Raw genomic sequence first — 16,956 nt, 5'->3', positions numbered from 1 at the left:
TGAGAACCGATTGTAGTTTCCCGTCTCGGCAGCAGTCTGCTCAAAGAGAATCCTTGGTAACGAAATTGTGGATCCTTCGCGGCCAACAGCTCCGGTTCACACATCCCGATTTATCCGTGTTGCCATCGCGTCCACCGTTCAGCTCACCCCAAACTACCCCCCCCTCCTCGCCAATCGTCACTTTGTGTTTGGCTCGAATGAGTGAATTTCTTTTCTGCTGGAATATCATTCGGCTTAAAGTGGGGGGCAAGTCAGCGGTGGTTTAGTTTTCTCGTGTCCCTTGCAGCAGAGCACAGCCACCTGAAAGATCTAAGCGTCCTTGATTTTGCGTGATCGCTGTGCAGTTGTGAACCTCTGTAAACATTTCCCATATCCACAAGCACCTGGAACACCCGGGTGTTCAGCTCGGCACATCCCTCTTAACTTTGCATGACTGCATGATTTCATGGTTATAACTCGTTAACAAAATGAGCAAGGCATTGTTAAACGCTAAGGAAATGTAACTTCAATTACAGTAGCACATTTACCCAGTGCATGAGCTCGCATGAAGCCAGACTCATGTGCTGCTCATGATAACGTTTGTCTATTTTTAGTGAGAGGGGGGAAAACACCTCATGAAAAAATTATAATGGCAATTCATCCGAACATTGGCTGAAACAGATTTTTCGCCCAAAACAATCAAGAGTGACGGTCCCATGGTGAACACTGAAAATGAGCTGCACCTATCGAAGCACATCAGCAAGAAAGCATAAATAAAAATACAAACATTTCACACGCTTCAATTTTGTACCGCGAGCCCTCTTGTGACCGCTCATATGGTGGCGTTTCCCTCTCGCTCCAGGCTGCTCAATGGGGGCGGGGGGGAGATACAGCGGGTACAGCGACTGCACAAAGCGGAGAGATCCACGTGAATTCTGCCCTAACCCTAACAGTGAATCTTCTTTGTTCTTTCGAAAGAACCAAGAAGATGAATCCCTGCAGTCACGAAAGCTTTAAATCGAAATCTAACAGCGAATGTTTACAAGCTGATCAATGCAATTGACATGTCTATCCAGTTCTTGCATCGTTGCAGTTCCTCCGAAACCTCGCGAGTCCATTCCATTAGTAGACAAATGGTCGCTACTTAATGAACTCTGGCATGGATCTTGCAGTGAGCATCAATGAAGCGCCGAGAATATCCTCCGGTTTAACAGTGCCTTGCCAGCTTTAAAAACACTGCATGCAATGCAGATTGATTTTATTTTGCTATCTTCACTCTTCGCTTTCACAAACCTGTAAAAGTAATTATGTACTGCTCTGGCAATTTGTGATAAACGCATCACTGAAGGCAGGGTGGGGTCTGTTTGACTGCTTAAAAAAACGAGTAATAAATTGTCCAGCAGGCTTTCCACATCATTCTTATCCCAGTAACATTCATTACAAAATGCAAACCCCACGACTACCGTAGTTTTGACTTCACCGATTCGAATTACGTTTATCATAGCTCTTGTCATAACACTGGCATCATTGGTTTCACAGGCCATAATGCTTCTGCGGAGTCAATGGCCGAAGGGTTTGCCTTGAAACAAATACAGTGCTACCAGTGGTAGTGATCGATGTAATGCTGTCAATCGGGCAACCGAACACTTATGGTTCACTCTCCAAGACAAAACTTGAAATTTTATTTGAAAAAAAGAAAAATGTATCAGAGAAAGCGATCATCCAAATGGCTTCAGATTGAACGTAAAACAAAATGTGTTATTTTCGTCCACGTTCTCTTGAGGACATACACGTGCACAGCTAAAGATACTCTTCACAATTTACAAAAAGAGTGCACCGCTTCATGGGATGAGATCGCAACCGAGAGCCAAATACTACAACCGCGACCTATCAGGCACCCATTCTGAAGAGCTCCACGTTCGCGACTGTGCTTTTTTCGATTTCTTATCTTGTATAAGCTTTACAGCAATTCTAAAATTGTATGCAAGATCGTCATTGAGATGAAGGAGGGTTATTAAAAGTGATGCTGTAGTTATGGTGAAAGGTGGGCAAACAGGCGGGAGGGGGTTAGAGGTTGGGGTATGCCTTGTAGTTGGTGATCAGCAGGATGGGCTAGGAAGAAGAGATGGGTTTTAATGGATGAAAGGAAGCAGGTTAGTGACGCCGATTGATGTGCAGCAGAAGTTTGTTCCAGTGAGGAGGAGCAAGGGAAAAAGGAAAGAAAGCGAAATTTGGCGCAGGGCGGCAGACGGTAAGATACGAGACGAGCAAGATAAGTTGGGGCAAGACCATGTCAACATTTTTAGACGAGTGAGAAATTGAAACAAAAGTAGACCAGGAGCCAGTGTGGTTGGTACAGTAGTGTGGGAATTATGTGGGAGGTTAAAATGATTTGCATACATTGAGTAGAAGCTGCCCAGTCACCGATTGAGAACTTGGGATTGAATTGCACTGCGATGTGAGAACAATACTGCAGTCAGCAAAGTTTACATCACTGGCTCGTGGCTACCAAGCGGTTTCAGCAGAAAGATGTTGAATTTTGACTGATCATTTACCATAGTCAAATAGAGCCAGGAGTTAATACTCAATATCGAGTACATTAGTGCTTATCTTTTGAGTGTGCTTTAAGGATGAAAGGAAACATGTTTTATCACCGGTATCTAGATGATGTAAGAAAATTACAGGTACATTCATGGCAAGGTGATAAATAGTGCGGGAAGGATGAATTAATTTTGTATTTTTCCACATTAATATTAAATGAACAGCCTGTTTAAGAGTACACGAGGTGTTATTGATTTAAAGGATAATGCAATATCTGCGCACAGGCTAATACTGTCAAGCGGAGCTGGAAGCAACATAAGCGTGTTAGTGGGGAACTGGGGGAGCGTGTGGTGGTGGCTGAGTGGGCACCGGAGTTGCTGCTCGTGGGATTAGGGGCCACATAATTTCTAATCGATTTTACACATTTTCGCAAACACCCAGCCACCATTCTTCCCGGTGTTCAGCTTTCCCATGCAACAATAGTTGGCCTGGTGAAAAGGGATTTTAAAAAATATCTTAACACATTCCTGCGGAGGGAGTTGGTTGGAACGTTGGGTTGCTCGGTCAATGGCCTGGGTCAACGGCGGCGTGGTGTATTCCGCAAATATGCCCGACTGTGAGGGCGGGCACAAGCTGGCGTGAATAGGTTAAACGTTGAGTTTTATAAGGGCACCACGGGGTGACCAGCCCCTCCCCACCCAGCCCCTCCCCACCAAGCCCCTCCCTGCACGACGGACACAATAATCCCCTGTGGGCTGGTGTAACCAGGAGGTTCCTACCAGTATTATGTTACATTTATGGAGCGCTTTAGCTAAAGTTGCTTTACATAGTTTAAAACTGTTAACAAAAGTAGTGATTTAGTAGGGGAGTGGCATGCAAGAGTCTAGGAATGAGCGACCGTAAATGGGGCACATTGGGGTCATGAAATGGCAGGGGACAGGAAGGAGTGGAGGGGCAAGAGAAAGGAAAATGGAGAAGAGGTCATGGTCAGAACATTTCTGTAGCATTTGGAATGACAAAGTTAAACCTACAATCACAACGCAACTGACAAGTGACAATCACCCGTGAGCCAAGATACTGATTGCTACACTTGGCCTTCGAGAAGAAACAACAATGGACATTGTGCAGCTTAACTACAGCAAACCTCCACCCAGCATGCAGCGGTATTATAGCCACAAACGTATGGGAAATGCTCGTTTTAACCCTCAACTGACTGCAGGATGTCACACCAATTTTGTAAGCATCAACTTGCTACCATGGCTAGGGTAACGTTAACAGTCGTAGGTCACACTTGACAGATGATTGCAATTCTTTAACATTGTGAAAGCCAACCTTTTCTTCCGCACACAATGGTTTTCCAATACACGATAGAAAAAAGTTATTTGTTTGTATGAAAAAGTACACGTGTCAAAAAGGAGTAGCTCAGTCCTGTGCACTTACATTACACTGGATACCAGCCTGTGAGTCTAGCAGCCTGTTCTTCATTTAGCCTCTGACAGGCCAAATAAGACCCTTTTAATCACAATGTGACCACTGCACATTCATCGCTTGGCACTGCCACAAAATTCACAAAGAACGGTGTCATAAGCAGAGTTGTCACGGAGGAGGCTAAACGTCAGTTTCAATCGGACTTCTTAACAGGGTTTTTTGAAAGAATTAAACGTTTTCACAACGTGGCTTTTTTTTATTCCACCCTTATTTTTCCACATCAACGAGGCAAAAATTGAGATCTGCAGGGTCCAACGAGGAGGAGAACATGGCGAGGTGGGCTCGGCTGAGGATGCTCTTCGTGGGACGCTTGGCGCCCATGAGCACCCCTCGGCTACTTGCCCGTCTTGCCGTCGGACGGACCCTCGTTGCACTCGAGCGTCTTGAGGAGCCGGAAGAGGCCGGCCGCCTCGCGGATTCGGCTGAATTCGATGCAGAAGGCCTGCACTTCGATGAACAGGTCCTGCACATTGATGATCTTGTTGCGGATGAGCGATTGCAGGAAGACGCACACGAGCCGCACCAGCCGGTTCTGCACGCGAGCAGACGGGCACGGCCCACTGTTGCACGGAGGGGCCTTGCTTTTAAGTCCCACCTCTAAGCACGTGCATGAGCCAGGTAACATTCCACAAGTGGAGTCCAACTGTGCACTGTTTATATGTAGCTACGTTTGACCATTGTTTCTTAAACCCAATCACAGGTACTTATACACATGCACATGAGCCGGGTAACATCCACAGCTGGAGTTCAACTGTGAAGGGTATTTGTATGCGGCTTCCTTTGGATGAGGACATTATACAGTGGGATCATTTGCGGGCTTCGTTTATAACACCCGGCTTGCCTGGCCATGCCCATGAGCCCCACATTCCTAGCAATTTACAAGCAAATTTACAAGCAAATTTACAAGCAACAAATGTACAATGTGGTTTCTGCACGTGAGTGTTTGCGTTGGAGGACAGGTACAATGGTGATCAGTGCAACATGCATGTCACCTGATTTACTGGGCTGGCCTGTTTAGCCCACGACTCACCTGCATGTACTTATCCTTGATGTTTTCACAGGTGGAGATGCAGTTTGAGATGTACAGGTGAATGAATTCTGGAGGAAGGTCCACTGCAGTTGTTAGCCTGAACATGCATTCACATAAACACACACAAGAAATGTATGAAATGTTGATTTACTAATGATTGGTTAATAAATATGTTTCAAATTTGATAAAAAAATAACAAAGTTTTCGTTGGAGCTAAAACTTATACAATATAGCCGCTTCAGAATGCGCAATAACACATTTTATTCTAAGGACATAATCGCAATTAGTTTGGAAAAAGCAAGAACAAGGTTTGCCAAGGTATCAGTACTACAGGCAAATGTAAAACATAAATGACAAAACCGGCTTAAAAGAAAAGCAGAGGCTGCACATTTATCATCGCTGAAAATATATTTTCATTCCACCACAGTGCTCATCCTAGATTGACAGCCATGTCCAGAGGTGAAAAATCCACATTCCCTTGGAAGGGGCTAGACCAGGGGGGGGTCAGCAACATGCGGCTCTTTAGGAACTGCTTTGCGCCTCTCAAAATAGAGGGTTTGTTTTACCAAATTGGAAGAAAAAAATGGCTCTTCTTGTTATTTTGATTGCCAACCCCTGGGCTAGACTCTGTTGGTGACAAACGCGCTTGACTCCGAACAAAACGGTGCTCATTTCACCAACTCCACATTGGTGAATGGCCTTCCGACAACGAGTCCGGCACGCCAGCCAGCGCCCGAAAGTGAAGTCCTCCCCCTCCCCTACCTGTTGACGACCTCCATGGAGTGCAGGGACATCTCCATGTTGACGAGCACGGAGAAGTACTCGGTGATTTGGCTTGACTGCATAAGCTTGAGCAGCATCTCTATGGCCACGAGAGGGTTGTTCTCCACCAGGTCGGGCAGCTTGCTGGGCGTCAGCCCGATGTGGTACACAAGCTTTGGGTCCTTCTCCAGCTCGTTCAGCACCTGCATGCACACAAGGCAACACAGGAGTGTGTCAATTCTGAATCGTCAGAATATTTATTCCTACTGGAGGAATCCGATTAGCTATGAAGCTCTTTTTCACAGACGTCCAATTGCCAGTGTCCACCTTGCGGCAACGAGAAGTTCGACTTAGGAATTGGCGGGAGGTTTGAATTCCAGTGTTTACAAAGTAAATCACAATGAATGTTTAGTGAATTCATATTTCCAGCACCCCCCTATCACCTAAGGCATACCTCAATCTCCAAGTAATATTGCAAAATGTTACTCAAAGGTGAGCTTTATGACTAAAGATATTCTTGGACAACATGAATAAAAAATGTTTTGATCTATACTTGATTAAAATGTATCTACCACATTGCATAAAAGATTGTAATTCCAACATTTTATTTATTTATTTTACTGTGCGTTTTTCCATTTGTGATGATCTACGATTTAATTTGTACGAGCACGGGCGCAATGCAGAACAAAACCTCTCACCTGCTTTTGCTGGTGCACGGTGAGTGGGCTCTTAAACGCCTTGCCCATGAGCCTCTTGATCTCCAGGCCGGCGCTGCTCTGCACACACATGGAGCGGTCCCAGCGCACGCTGTGCTCCGGCTCCGTGGGGTTAATCCAGGCCGGCTCGTCCTCACACACGTGCAGCGGTGGCACCGGGCGGATGAACTCTGGGCGCAGGTGACCTGGAGGCAACAGTGGCACCGTTTGGCACAGCCTCATCCCTCAGCACGTGTAGTTGGCAATGTATGTTTAACTTATTTCTCACCGTACGTAGCAAACCGTGCTAATCGGAGGTGCGGCAAATGAGCAGGTGGTGCTTGAAGGATGACACTGCCCAAGAATCCAAATAGCTTGTCCTGTGGATACAGTATTCCCTCGTTCTTCACGAACTTGCTATCTACGATTTTTATCATCCGAAAATCACATCTGGAACTCTACACGACAGCATCGAGAGAGAAAGTGATGAGATTAGGTGATGTTATAATTGGCATGTATTCAATAGCTTATTTATGTAGTTAAAGCAATTCATGATTTCAGGTAATTCATTTTCGAAATCATTATCCACAAAATGTGCTATTCTTTGGAACACATCCCTCGCAAATAACGAGGGAATACCGTATCCACATTATCCGTAGAGTTAAAAAGTGTGGATGCATGTAGGGCCTCCATGCTGTGTATATACATTTCCATCACTGGTTCAGGATTCACAGTGGCGATAATAGCTGCCACAATGTTCATTCATAATCTGAATATGTATTTATACTGGAGGAAACTGATGAGCTAGAAAGCTTTTTTTCAAAGATGTCCATTCGAGCAGGGAGAAACATTTACCTCTTTGTAATGCCCACCAGGAGGCAATGCTACAGTACAGGGGTGGCATGCCACTCGTTAAGTTCATGTAGCTCCTAAACAGTTCAAGTGATGCTCATTTAGAGACGCCGCTTAATTTTCAAATTTTCAACGTAACTTTATCTGAAACGGAAAAATGGGAACAGCCCGGGACACTCGCCCATTGGCATTGAAGCCAAACATGAGAACTCTTAGGACACGTCTGCAGATTTCTCAAATAAAAAATTCCACAGCCAACCAGGGTGATTGAACTGACCACGTGACCACTGCAAGTTAAATGTTCATCTTGCGACCGCTGGCAACATGAAGATTTTATTTCATGGCTCCTCCATCTTGGTATGAGGTTTTTAAGAATCAGGCGGTTTGGCCACTCCTGCTCTTTGTGGGTTGGCTGTCGTGTCATTTGCCAGTCATGTAGGAGCGCTGGCCGGGACACATACTGTCGATGGGCGGGTGAGTCCCGGTGAGCAGCGCCTCTGCCACCTGTGCGGCGATGGTGCTGTCAGGCCCCGAGCCGGAGTCAGGATCCGCGTCAGCCAGGATGGCAGGGATCCCCGCTTTGCTCTGGGTCGGTAACTCGGACTGGCGCTCTGAAAGAGAAACCGTACGCCTCTCAATGCCGTGAAGTGGCATGGGCCACCCCAAGAAGAGCCACAACCACCCACGCACGACATTGACCGTGCAACCAAATAAAACAATGCACTCCACAATTTTATTGCACGAGACAAGCTCACTCTCAACCTGTTAAAACTATTTTATATCACAGACTATAACTCTCGTGGTAAAAAGAACATGTTTGTAAGGGCAGAGTAAGGATTAAGGCTGGCAGGGCAAACAAAGGAAAGGTGTGGCCAGAAACACCCACACGTCTCCCCAATACCGATTCTCACTCACCACCTCCGATTAGCACGGTTAGCTACGTACGGTGCAAAAGAAGTTGAACACACATACCAATCTCAGTACTTATTTAAGACGGGGACAGTGAATGATTCGTGGTAGAGGGCTCGGCGAGTAATTCATGGTAGAGTGCTCAGCATATCATTCATGTTTTCAAAGAGGGCTCAATGTACAATTGAAGTTGCATGGCTCTCGTTGTGTAATTCACGGTACAGAGCTCTCGTAACATGGCGCAGGGTATCACTGGCTCGCATACACACCTGCGAGTGCCAACTGCAGCCCACTGATGTCCACAGGCTGCAAGGGCACCGTGGTCATGTCGGTGGCACAGATCTGGCGCGGGGTCTTCTTGAAGAGCTCTCTAGGCGGTGCCAGCATCAGATGCGACAGGAAGAACTTCTCGGCACCCGTGATGGGCGGCAGGAAGCCTACGCACAGGCCGGGTACACAGGACAGGCGTGTTACACACGCATGCTGGAAGACGCACACCGATGGCTTTGAGCATGAGATAGAAGTTTAGGATCTGAGTAGCCTCGGCTTCTCGGTTGCTAAGAAGGCAATAAATGCTTTTCATTGAATTGTTACTGCATTTAAGTGGTGTTTTAGATTTGGAGCCAGGCTGAAGAGTGGTCAACTTGTTTGTGTGAGTTTAACCCAGGCACTCTGGTTTCCTTTTCATACGTCTTAAGTGTGGAGTCCTATTTGACCATAACACAAGTGACATGCCCTTGGTCCCTTCGTCTGGCTCTGAGCCTCAGGTGTTCTCATGAGGTGGAAGAACTCATTTACATTGGTGACCTGGAGACGTTAGTGGAAATCACATTCCCATGGCAAGGGGCCAGTCTCTATATGGAATGACCTTTGTTGACTGATCATGAATTAGTAACATTTTTTTTATCAACTATGAAATAATGATGGCCTGAGTTGACAACCAATATTACAATTCACAAACTTACAATTTTATGTTCGTGTTATAATTATAGTGTTATTTGGCTGAACAATTCCTGTTACAACCTAATCCACTCAGATTGTGGTTTAGACTTTTTTAGAAGTCAAGCATGTATGTATGTTGAACTTCTTTTGCACTGTACGTAGCCAACCATGCTAATCGGAGGCGTGTGTACTAAAAGCAGCCTAACAAAGTGATGGGGCCTTTCTGGATAAAAGCACACAAAGTTTTGGTACTTCCCATGGTTGAAAGAGTTGAAGTTTTGGTAGTATCCACCAAATTCAAGGCCTGTGGAGTCATTGTATGTCATTAACAGAGTTTACCATGTTTTAGCTTATATAGTGACGGATTATTTCATAAATATAACATATTACCATAGTTTAGCTCAAAAGATTAATCGTATGAAATAAAAATGCTCCTGCCTGAGATCAAGAGGCTCATGGGGAAGGCGTTCAAGAGCCCTTTCATATTCAGAAAAATTGCGAGAAATGTTCAAGTTGCATGGGTGTAATGCGAAACGAAAGCACGTTTCATGCTTTGCACAAAAATATAAGGGCATGTTTTGTCAGAGCCACAGCTTTCATGTTGTGCAAGAAAAACAGGATTTTTCCAGAATATTTTAACGTACAGAATGTATACCCAATCATAAAAAATTAAAACGTATCGGCGTACACTGCTTGCATTCTTGCAAAACCTCTTTGCTAAGAATCTCAAAAAGGGAATACAATTATTTGGTATTTTTATCTAGTGGATTCCCATGTAAAAAAATGCATTGCTAAGCTACTATAAGTAGAATACCAGTCAGCTATTCACAAAATATCACAATCCCATTGTTGTGTTGTCATTTAGGGGCTCAGAACTGGGCTGTACATGATTACAGGTTAGAGAAGAGGGCTCTTGAAGGCTGCACAACATAAGGGGGACCAAAAGGACAATGGAATCACGACTGTATTACAACCACATATCAGCTCCACTCACAACACGTGTATGGCTTCAGCCATTTACTTGCGAGTTTACATAACACTGCTCTCCACAGACATGTAATGATTCACTTCCCCGTGATTTCATAAAATGTCATGGTACTGTTATGCTCTGGAAAGTAATATGCTCTTAAAAGTTTTTTCCCAGTGTAATTAAAGTTATACAAATGTGGTCTTGCATACATCAGATTATAAGGTATAAAACACAGGGGGTAAAGTGCCTAAATATGAATAACACAATAGCCTGGGTTAGAATTCAAGAATCAAATTTTTTTCTTGGTTCTACTAACTCGTATAGAGTGTTCCGATGTACAATCTGCATTGTTGATTGTATGGGTCGTTTGTAGTGTCTTGTTTGTCTAATATTGTCTTGAAAAAATAATAGGCTTTAACCTTTCAAACACCAAATAGATACCTATTGCAAGGCATCAAGCATGCACATGTGGTGGTTAATGCATGCGCACAAACATGCTCTGATAATTATATATGCATTGTCCTTGAAATCGAATGGCCTATACCAGAGATACTCCTTTATGGCCTTGTCTCATCCGTGCTAGACCAGAGAGCGCCAAAAGGAACAGCACAAAGGCAATGCAAAGATGAAAGCATCAACAGATCCGGTTGAGCACTTAAATTTACAGGACCATGTTTTTGATAACAGCATTTTCTGATACCGCCAAATATGGTCCTATATATATAGGCTTGCTGGTGCTGTCTACAATGTTATGCAGCATCTGTACCAACTATTTTATACTGTGGTAATTGATGCCTGCTTCATTAGCTAAGGATTTATTTTAGTCAACAAACTGAACAATAGTTAAATGTCTGCTGCCAACTGCATGCAATGGGTCTGTGAGGCACTCTGTCCAACAGTTTCAGGTGGGGTTAGGGGAGACCGTGCTCAACTTTACAATATTCATAACCAATACACACTCCACATTCTAATTCACTATTCATCACGTGGGTGAGGAGAGATGAATAAAAAGAGGTTGATAATATTCAACAATCCATGATCCGAGTAGGGCGAAGCGCTCATCTACACTCTTGGCATAAAAGTAGTGGTATAATTTCCACATTTTCATTTCAATTACTATTTTACAAGTCATTGGTAGGCTGAAGGCCAGTAACTAGTAGCTAGTCACAGAGATGTATACTTGATGTGGTGTACAGAATGTTTTTCCTGGTTATCGACCTGAACAAACCCGACTGAAATTAGGCGCAATCTTTACTGCAATACAAGTATTTTCTGTATACTAAAATATATGAACTAAAAACCATGCATAGCAGCAGCACCACCAACACCTAGCACCACGCGCATGCTGCTCCGGGTGCCATCCCTGCTGTTGCCGCTGCTGCTGCCGCTGCTGCTGTTCCTGCTGCAGCTGCACCTGTAGTGGCAGCAGTTCCTGCCCTCCCGGCCGCAGCAGTGGCAGTTGACGCTGCTCCTCCTGCTGCCGGTGCAACTGCAGCAGTAGTGGCAGCAGCTCCTGCCCTCCCAACAGCAGCAGCAGCTGTGGACGACCCTGCTACTGATATTGCTGCACCTCCAGCTGGTGCCACCGCCGAAGCGGCGGGCGAGGGAGACGCCGGGTCGAGGAGGTGCGCGAAGACGGCGGCGAAGGGGCTTGCGGCGGGCGGTTCGGTGCGGTACATCTCCCAAAGGAGGTAGAGAGCGGCAAGACGCTGCGGGGCACCGGGCAGAAGGTCCGGCTGCTGTAGCAATGCCAGCAGCGCCGCCCCGGCACGAAACACCTGCGGGAGATGCCAAAAGATTCGGCGATTAGAATACATTAGAACTGCGGCAGGAGAGCGGTTGTAGATCACGCAATCGGATCAGCGATGGAATTTGAAGCCCCGAGTTGGCGGTACTAGAAGTTGACTCGGGTGGATAAACCATGTGGGAAGAAGAGAAGACAATCACATCGAAAAAAGAACCGTGATGCACATGGAAGCACCAGGGTGGGAATAGAGGGGCAGGCTGAGAGCGAGGCGGATTGACAGTGACTGGTGAACGAGGATAGCAAGGACTGTGAAGTGGACCGTGGACATGACCCAGGACAGGGATGAGTGGAGACTGAGCACCTGCGGCCGTCTGGAACGCTCTTCCTTCCGATATTAGGAAGCCACTGGAGTTATGCACTTTTAAATCTAGATTTTAAACTAATTTCTTTATAACTCATTTTTGTCTTTAATCTGTTGTGGTTCCCCCGCAACCTCTGATGAGCACTGTTTCCTACGCACAGTGCGATAGAAGTTCAACATACATTACGTAACACTCACGGTGTGCACGTCTATTCGTGTCTGGGAATAAATTATTTTCAAACATTTTGCCAATTGCATGGATTTTTGTTCCTCATGCCAAACGGGAGTCAGCAATAATGAGACGGCACCAACGAGACGAGAGAGAATGCAGGCGGGACAGAGCAGACAAAACACGGTGCAGAGATGACATGATTAATCGATACTCTCTGGGGACAAACACACCTGATGACGGATGCTTGTGTTGCGCCCGAAACGTGATTTAATTTAGTTGTTTTCATTTTTATTTTATTTTTTACCTACGTGACTTTATCGAATAAAACCAAAGAGTATGGATTCTTGCAGTCACGAAATCTTCAAATCTAGAACGATTAATCGAATCTCGCTGTACGCACATGGAATATACCGAATCGTGACGAAGCCTAACTTATATCTGCAACCGTTTACACATCACTGCCATATCCAGCAATCATCGCAAGAACCACAATGAATCCCCTACCAATTCACCACCACAGCAAGTCAAACTAAACTAATCCATAACACTGGTCAACACACTTGTTCTGGCATAAGGTATTCCAACGGTTATACGGTAATTTTGGGGTGCTGATTCCAAATCTGGCATCAGTTTGTGTCTATCACATCAGGTTTTTGAGATATCAAATATTGCATTTTCAATAAAAACTGCAGAAGAAAAATATTAAATAAATGTGGATATCTACATAAAATGATATTGTAAACACACTATCCTAAAACTACAGCACCATATTTTAACACTAAAGCAGTCACTGACTCGCAGCAAATTGCAATCATAAGTGACAGACTTAATTTCGGGTAAAATCAATGAAAATGGGGTATGCCGATAGCATAAAAATGAGATGTGATAGAGCAAATCTGAGATTAGATTTGGAATCAGCACCCTTTAATTAGTCTAAAACAGTTGCAAAAGTCCAGGCCAGAAAAAAATGCTTTTTTTGTTGACCAGTGTATAATCTAATCCCACTGTTCTTCACTATTTCTCAGAGGGGGGTAGGGGAGAGATCCACTTTCGCCGACAAGACACAAACATGTCAACCCCTTATCAGGGCCTCCTACCTTTTTACAGACCCATGTCAAACCTTATCGATTACCCCCGTGCTCATATAAATCTCAACGTCCATCCTACAAAGTCACATCACAAGGGGAGAAACCACGGATGCTGTTTGTTGCCCACATTGCAACGCCTGTACGCCGTATGGACCTAAAAACTCGCGTACAAGAACACGGGGTAAAAGCCTTGGGGGGGTTGACGGCTATGAAGAAGAACATCGTCGGTGCGAGGGGCCGCCACCACCAGCGCCTGCGAGGGCTGTGTATTGTCGGGGGGGCCCTCACGAAATGCCACTCAGTGGCCCTCACGAAATGGCACGCAGTGGCCCGCGGGCCTTGCAATGAACACTCCGCCTCGCTCACCATCAACAACTGCCGTACGCAACCACAATCAACAACACCACCCCCACCCCACAACACTCGCCACCACCGTCAAACAAACGCAATCCATCGGGAGGGTAACCGACGCAAACGCCTCCTCACCTGCGCTCGCGGGACGCTGTGGGCGAGCGCGGCGGAGAGCGACTCCAGAGACATCTTGGCGCTCGCCTCCTCCGACACGAGCTCGATGAGGGCGCTCAGCTCCTTGGCAGAGAGAGTCATGGCCGGTTTAGCGGCGGCACCCTCCTCCTCCTCCCCAGGTAGAGGGCGAAACGACGCCGGGGAGGGAGGGGGGGAGGTGAGCGAAGCGGCTACGGCGGCCTGTGGCGCTGGTAGTGGAGGCGAAGGCCGCAAACGCCCGCGCGAGAGCGCCGGGTAACGCTCGGCCACGCCCCCCCCTCACCCGACGGGCTCTCGCGAGACTTCGAGCGAGAGTTCGTCAGGATTGCGCGTTGAAAGGGCACGTGGGTTTTGGGTGGGTGCACCGTGGGTTTGGGGTGGTCGTGGGTGCTGGTGGGTGCATGTGGGTGCTGGTGGTGTGGATGCTGGTGGTGTGGGTGGGGTGGTCGGGGGGGCTGGTGGTGTGGGTGGGGTGGTCGGGGGGGCTGGTGGTGTGGGTGGGGTGGTCGGGGGGGCTGGTGGTGTGGGTGGGGTGGTCGGGGGGGCTGGTGGTGTGGGTGGGGTGGTCGGGGGGGCTGGTGGTGTGGGTGGGGTGGTCGGGGGGGCTGGTGGTGTGGGTGGGGTGGTCGGGCGGGCTGGTGGTGTGGGTGGGGTGGTCGGGGGGGCTGGTGGTGTGGGTGGGGTGGTCGGGGGGGCTGGTGGTGTGGGTGGGATGGTCGGGGGGGCTGGTGGTGTGGGTGGGGTGGTCGGGGGGGCTGGTGGTGTGGGTGGGGTGGTCGGGGGGGCTGGTGGTGTGGGTGGGGTGGTCGGGCGGGCGGGCTGGTGGTGTGGGTGGGGTGGTCGGGGGGGCTGGTGGTGTGGGTGGGGTGGTCGGGGGGGCTGGTGGTGTGGGTGGGATGGTCGGGGGGGCTGGTGGTGTGGGTGGGGTGGTCGGGGGGGCTGGTGGTGTGGGTGGGGTGGTCGGGGGGGCTGGTGGTGTGGGTGGGGTGGTCGGGGGGGCTGGTGGTGTGGGTGGGGTGGTCGTGGATGCTGGTGGGTTGATCCAGGACTGGGATGCGGTGGTGTAGCGGTGAGCGTCGCGCTGCGCTACGAATCTGATATTTTTTATATCTACATGGCTTTAACGAAAGACCCAAAGAATATTCAGTGTATCATCGGCAATGCTGGTGAAATTTCACCAATGCTGCTGAAACTCCAGCTATTAATAGGCAAAGACTGTCTATTAGATGTGACTTTACCAGGTGCCTTAAGGTGGGCGTACCCACCACTTCACCCCACCACACGCGATCTGACAATCGACCAACTGGTGCACCAATTTATACTGTACACGTTGGTCCAGATGTCTTGTGACCCGCATTTAATTATCTAACACTTAATATATTTTTTAAAGTAAGGTTTATTTCAAATAAAAATTTCTATGAAACGGAAACAATGTTAGGGGTCAAATAATTGCCAGTCACAAGACATCTGGACCACCCTGTACTATCATGGCCCACATTGGAGAAATTGCCGACTGGGCGAGAGAACCAAAGCTGCAGTGAGTACGGGCAGCAATGAGCATTGCACGGGGGATGACGAATGACGTCACGCACCGGGGGGTGGGGGTCAGACATTTGTGACGATATGTGACGAGGGGGGGGGGTGAGAAATGTGACGTCACATCAAAATGCGCACCTTTAAATAAATATAGACAACACGTTCTACTTAATTAAATATACTTTTTAATAAATGTTTCTCCTACAACATCAGAGTGCAGAGCCACATTAAATACGCACTACAATGACAATAGTTTAAAGCGATTTGAAGCATGTTTTATCTGGGGGGGGGCAGAGCTTTGTGACGTCATATTTGAGGGGGGTCTGACTTTTTGTGACGCCGTGTGACGAGAGGGGGGGGGGTCAAAAATCGTCCAAAATCGCGTGACGTCATTTATGGACGGCCCCTTAATCACAAAAAATATATAGTGTGCGTGCAGGCATTCGTATCCCAGAAGATTCAGGATGTCTGAGCTGACTTAACGGCATTTGTGGAAAACCATTTACTTGGTAGAGTTGGTGTTAGCAGAGATTGTGCTGCACTTAGAATGAGCGGCTATTGTGATTGAAAATATTTTTGTATTTCCACAAGCTTTTTCTTCATTTTGTATTAACGGTTGGTAACACCCCAAATGAAACCAGAAAGTAACAAGCACGTGTTCGAGTGTGTCTTCCATGGGTTTCTTTATTTACTGAGAGTTATGCACAATCACCGATGGCGACAACACACGACAGTACACTCAATTCTCCTACAACGCGTGTTGTTTTCATAACGCAAATTGGATATAACGCGATTGAGTAAACGAAACTACGTCGCGCGAGTAGGAATAAGCGGTTGTACGCAGTGGCGGCTCCTGCAAAATCTCTCAGAGGGGGCAAATGTTTGGATGATTGATAAGGATAAGGTCCACCCATGCAATGAAGAAATTACAGCTTAAGCATGTAAAGGCAACTTCACTACTTTAATTTTAATGAAAAATAAAGTGACTCTTACAATACATCTCCTTGTTTGTTTCTATACTCACTATTATAACACTGCTTACATCACATTACTCGCTTAATACACTACTTACTTATACTGAAATTTTGCTCTTCTCTCTTTCAAAGTAGCAAAGTGATCAATTACTCTCTCATTGAAAGCAGGCATGTTCCTGACTAGTTCCCTCTTCATGGAAAGCATAGCCAGTGCATTCAGACGTTCCTGTCCCATTACATTTCTCAGGAATGTCTTGATTCTCTTTAAGGTTGAGAAACACCTTTCAGCTTCAGCAGTTGTCATGGGAGTGGTTATGAGGATGTTCAACAGAGCAACAGTCTCTGAAAAAGTATCCTGGAGGTTGTACTTCAGCAAAACCTGGTACAGCGCCAGTGCACCACAACA

At 46.7% G+C, this 16,956-nt stretch overlaps 1 protein-coding gene across 2 annotated transcripts; it reads right to left on the bottom strand.

The window, feature by feature from the left end:
- Nucleotides 1-1,626: 1,626 nt before the first annotated feature.
- Nucleotides 1,627-14,329, bottom strand: LOC144723976 (CCR4-NOT transcription complex subunit 11-like). 2 transcript variants are annotated; one of them, XM_078602788.1, is made up of 9 exons: nucleotides 14,023-14,329; nucleotides 11,739-11,946; nucleotides 9,456-9,502; nucleotides 8,526-8,694; nucleotides 7,809-7,958; nucleotides 6,499-6,701; nucleotides 5,801-6,003; nucleotides 5,039-5,135; nucleotides 1,627-4,540 (listed from the first exon to the last, which is right to left on the bottom strand). In XM_078602788.1, exons 1-9 carry the CDS (start codon nucleotides 14,140-14,142, stop codon nucleotides 4,343-4,345), a joined length of 1,395 nt encoding a protein of 464 aa, XP_078458914.1. In that variant the 5' UTR covers nucleotides 14,143-14,329; the 3' UTR covers nucleotides 1,627-4,342. The 2 variants fall into 2 exon arrangements, with proteins under 2 accessions (XP_078458914.1, XP_078458915.1); XM_078602789.1 differs by lacking the exon at nucleotides 9,456-9,502 and having other exon boundaries at nucleotides 8,526-8,693; nucleotides 14,023-14,328.
- Between the last annotated feature and the right edge of the window lie 2,627 nt (nucleotides 14,330-16,956).

This window comes from Lampetra planeri, chromosome 19 (assembly GCF_965212315.1).
Source record: "Lampetra planeri chromosome 19, kcLamPlan1.2.h2, whole genome shotgun sequence".
Lineage (NCBI taxonomy): Eukaryota > Metazoa > Chordata > Hyperoartia > Petromyzontiformes > Petromyzontidae > Lampetra > Lampetra planeri.
This window is presented reverse-complemented; position numbering and strand designations above follow the sequence as displayed.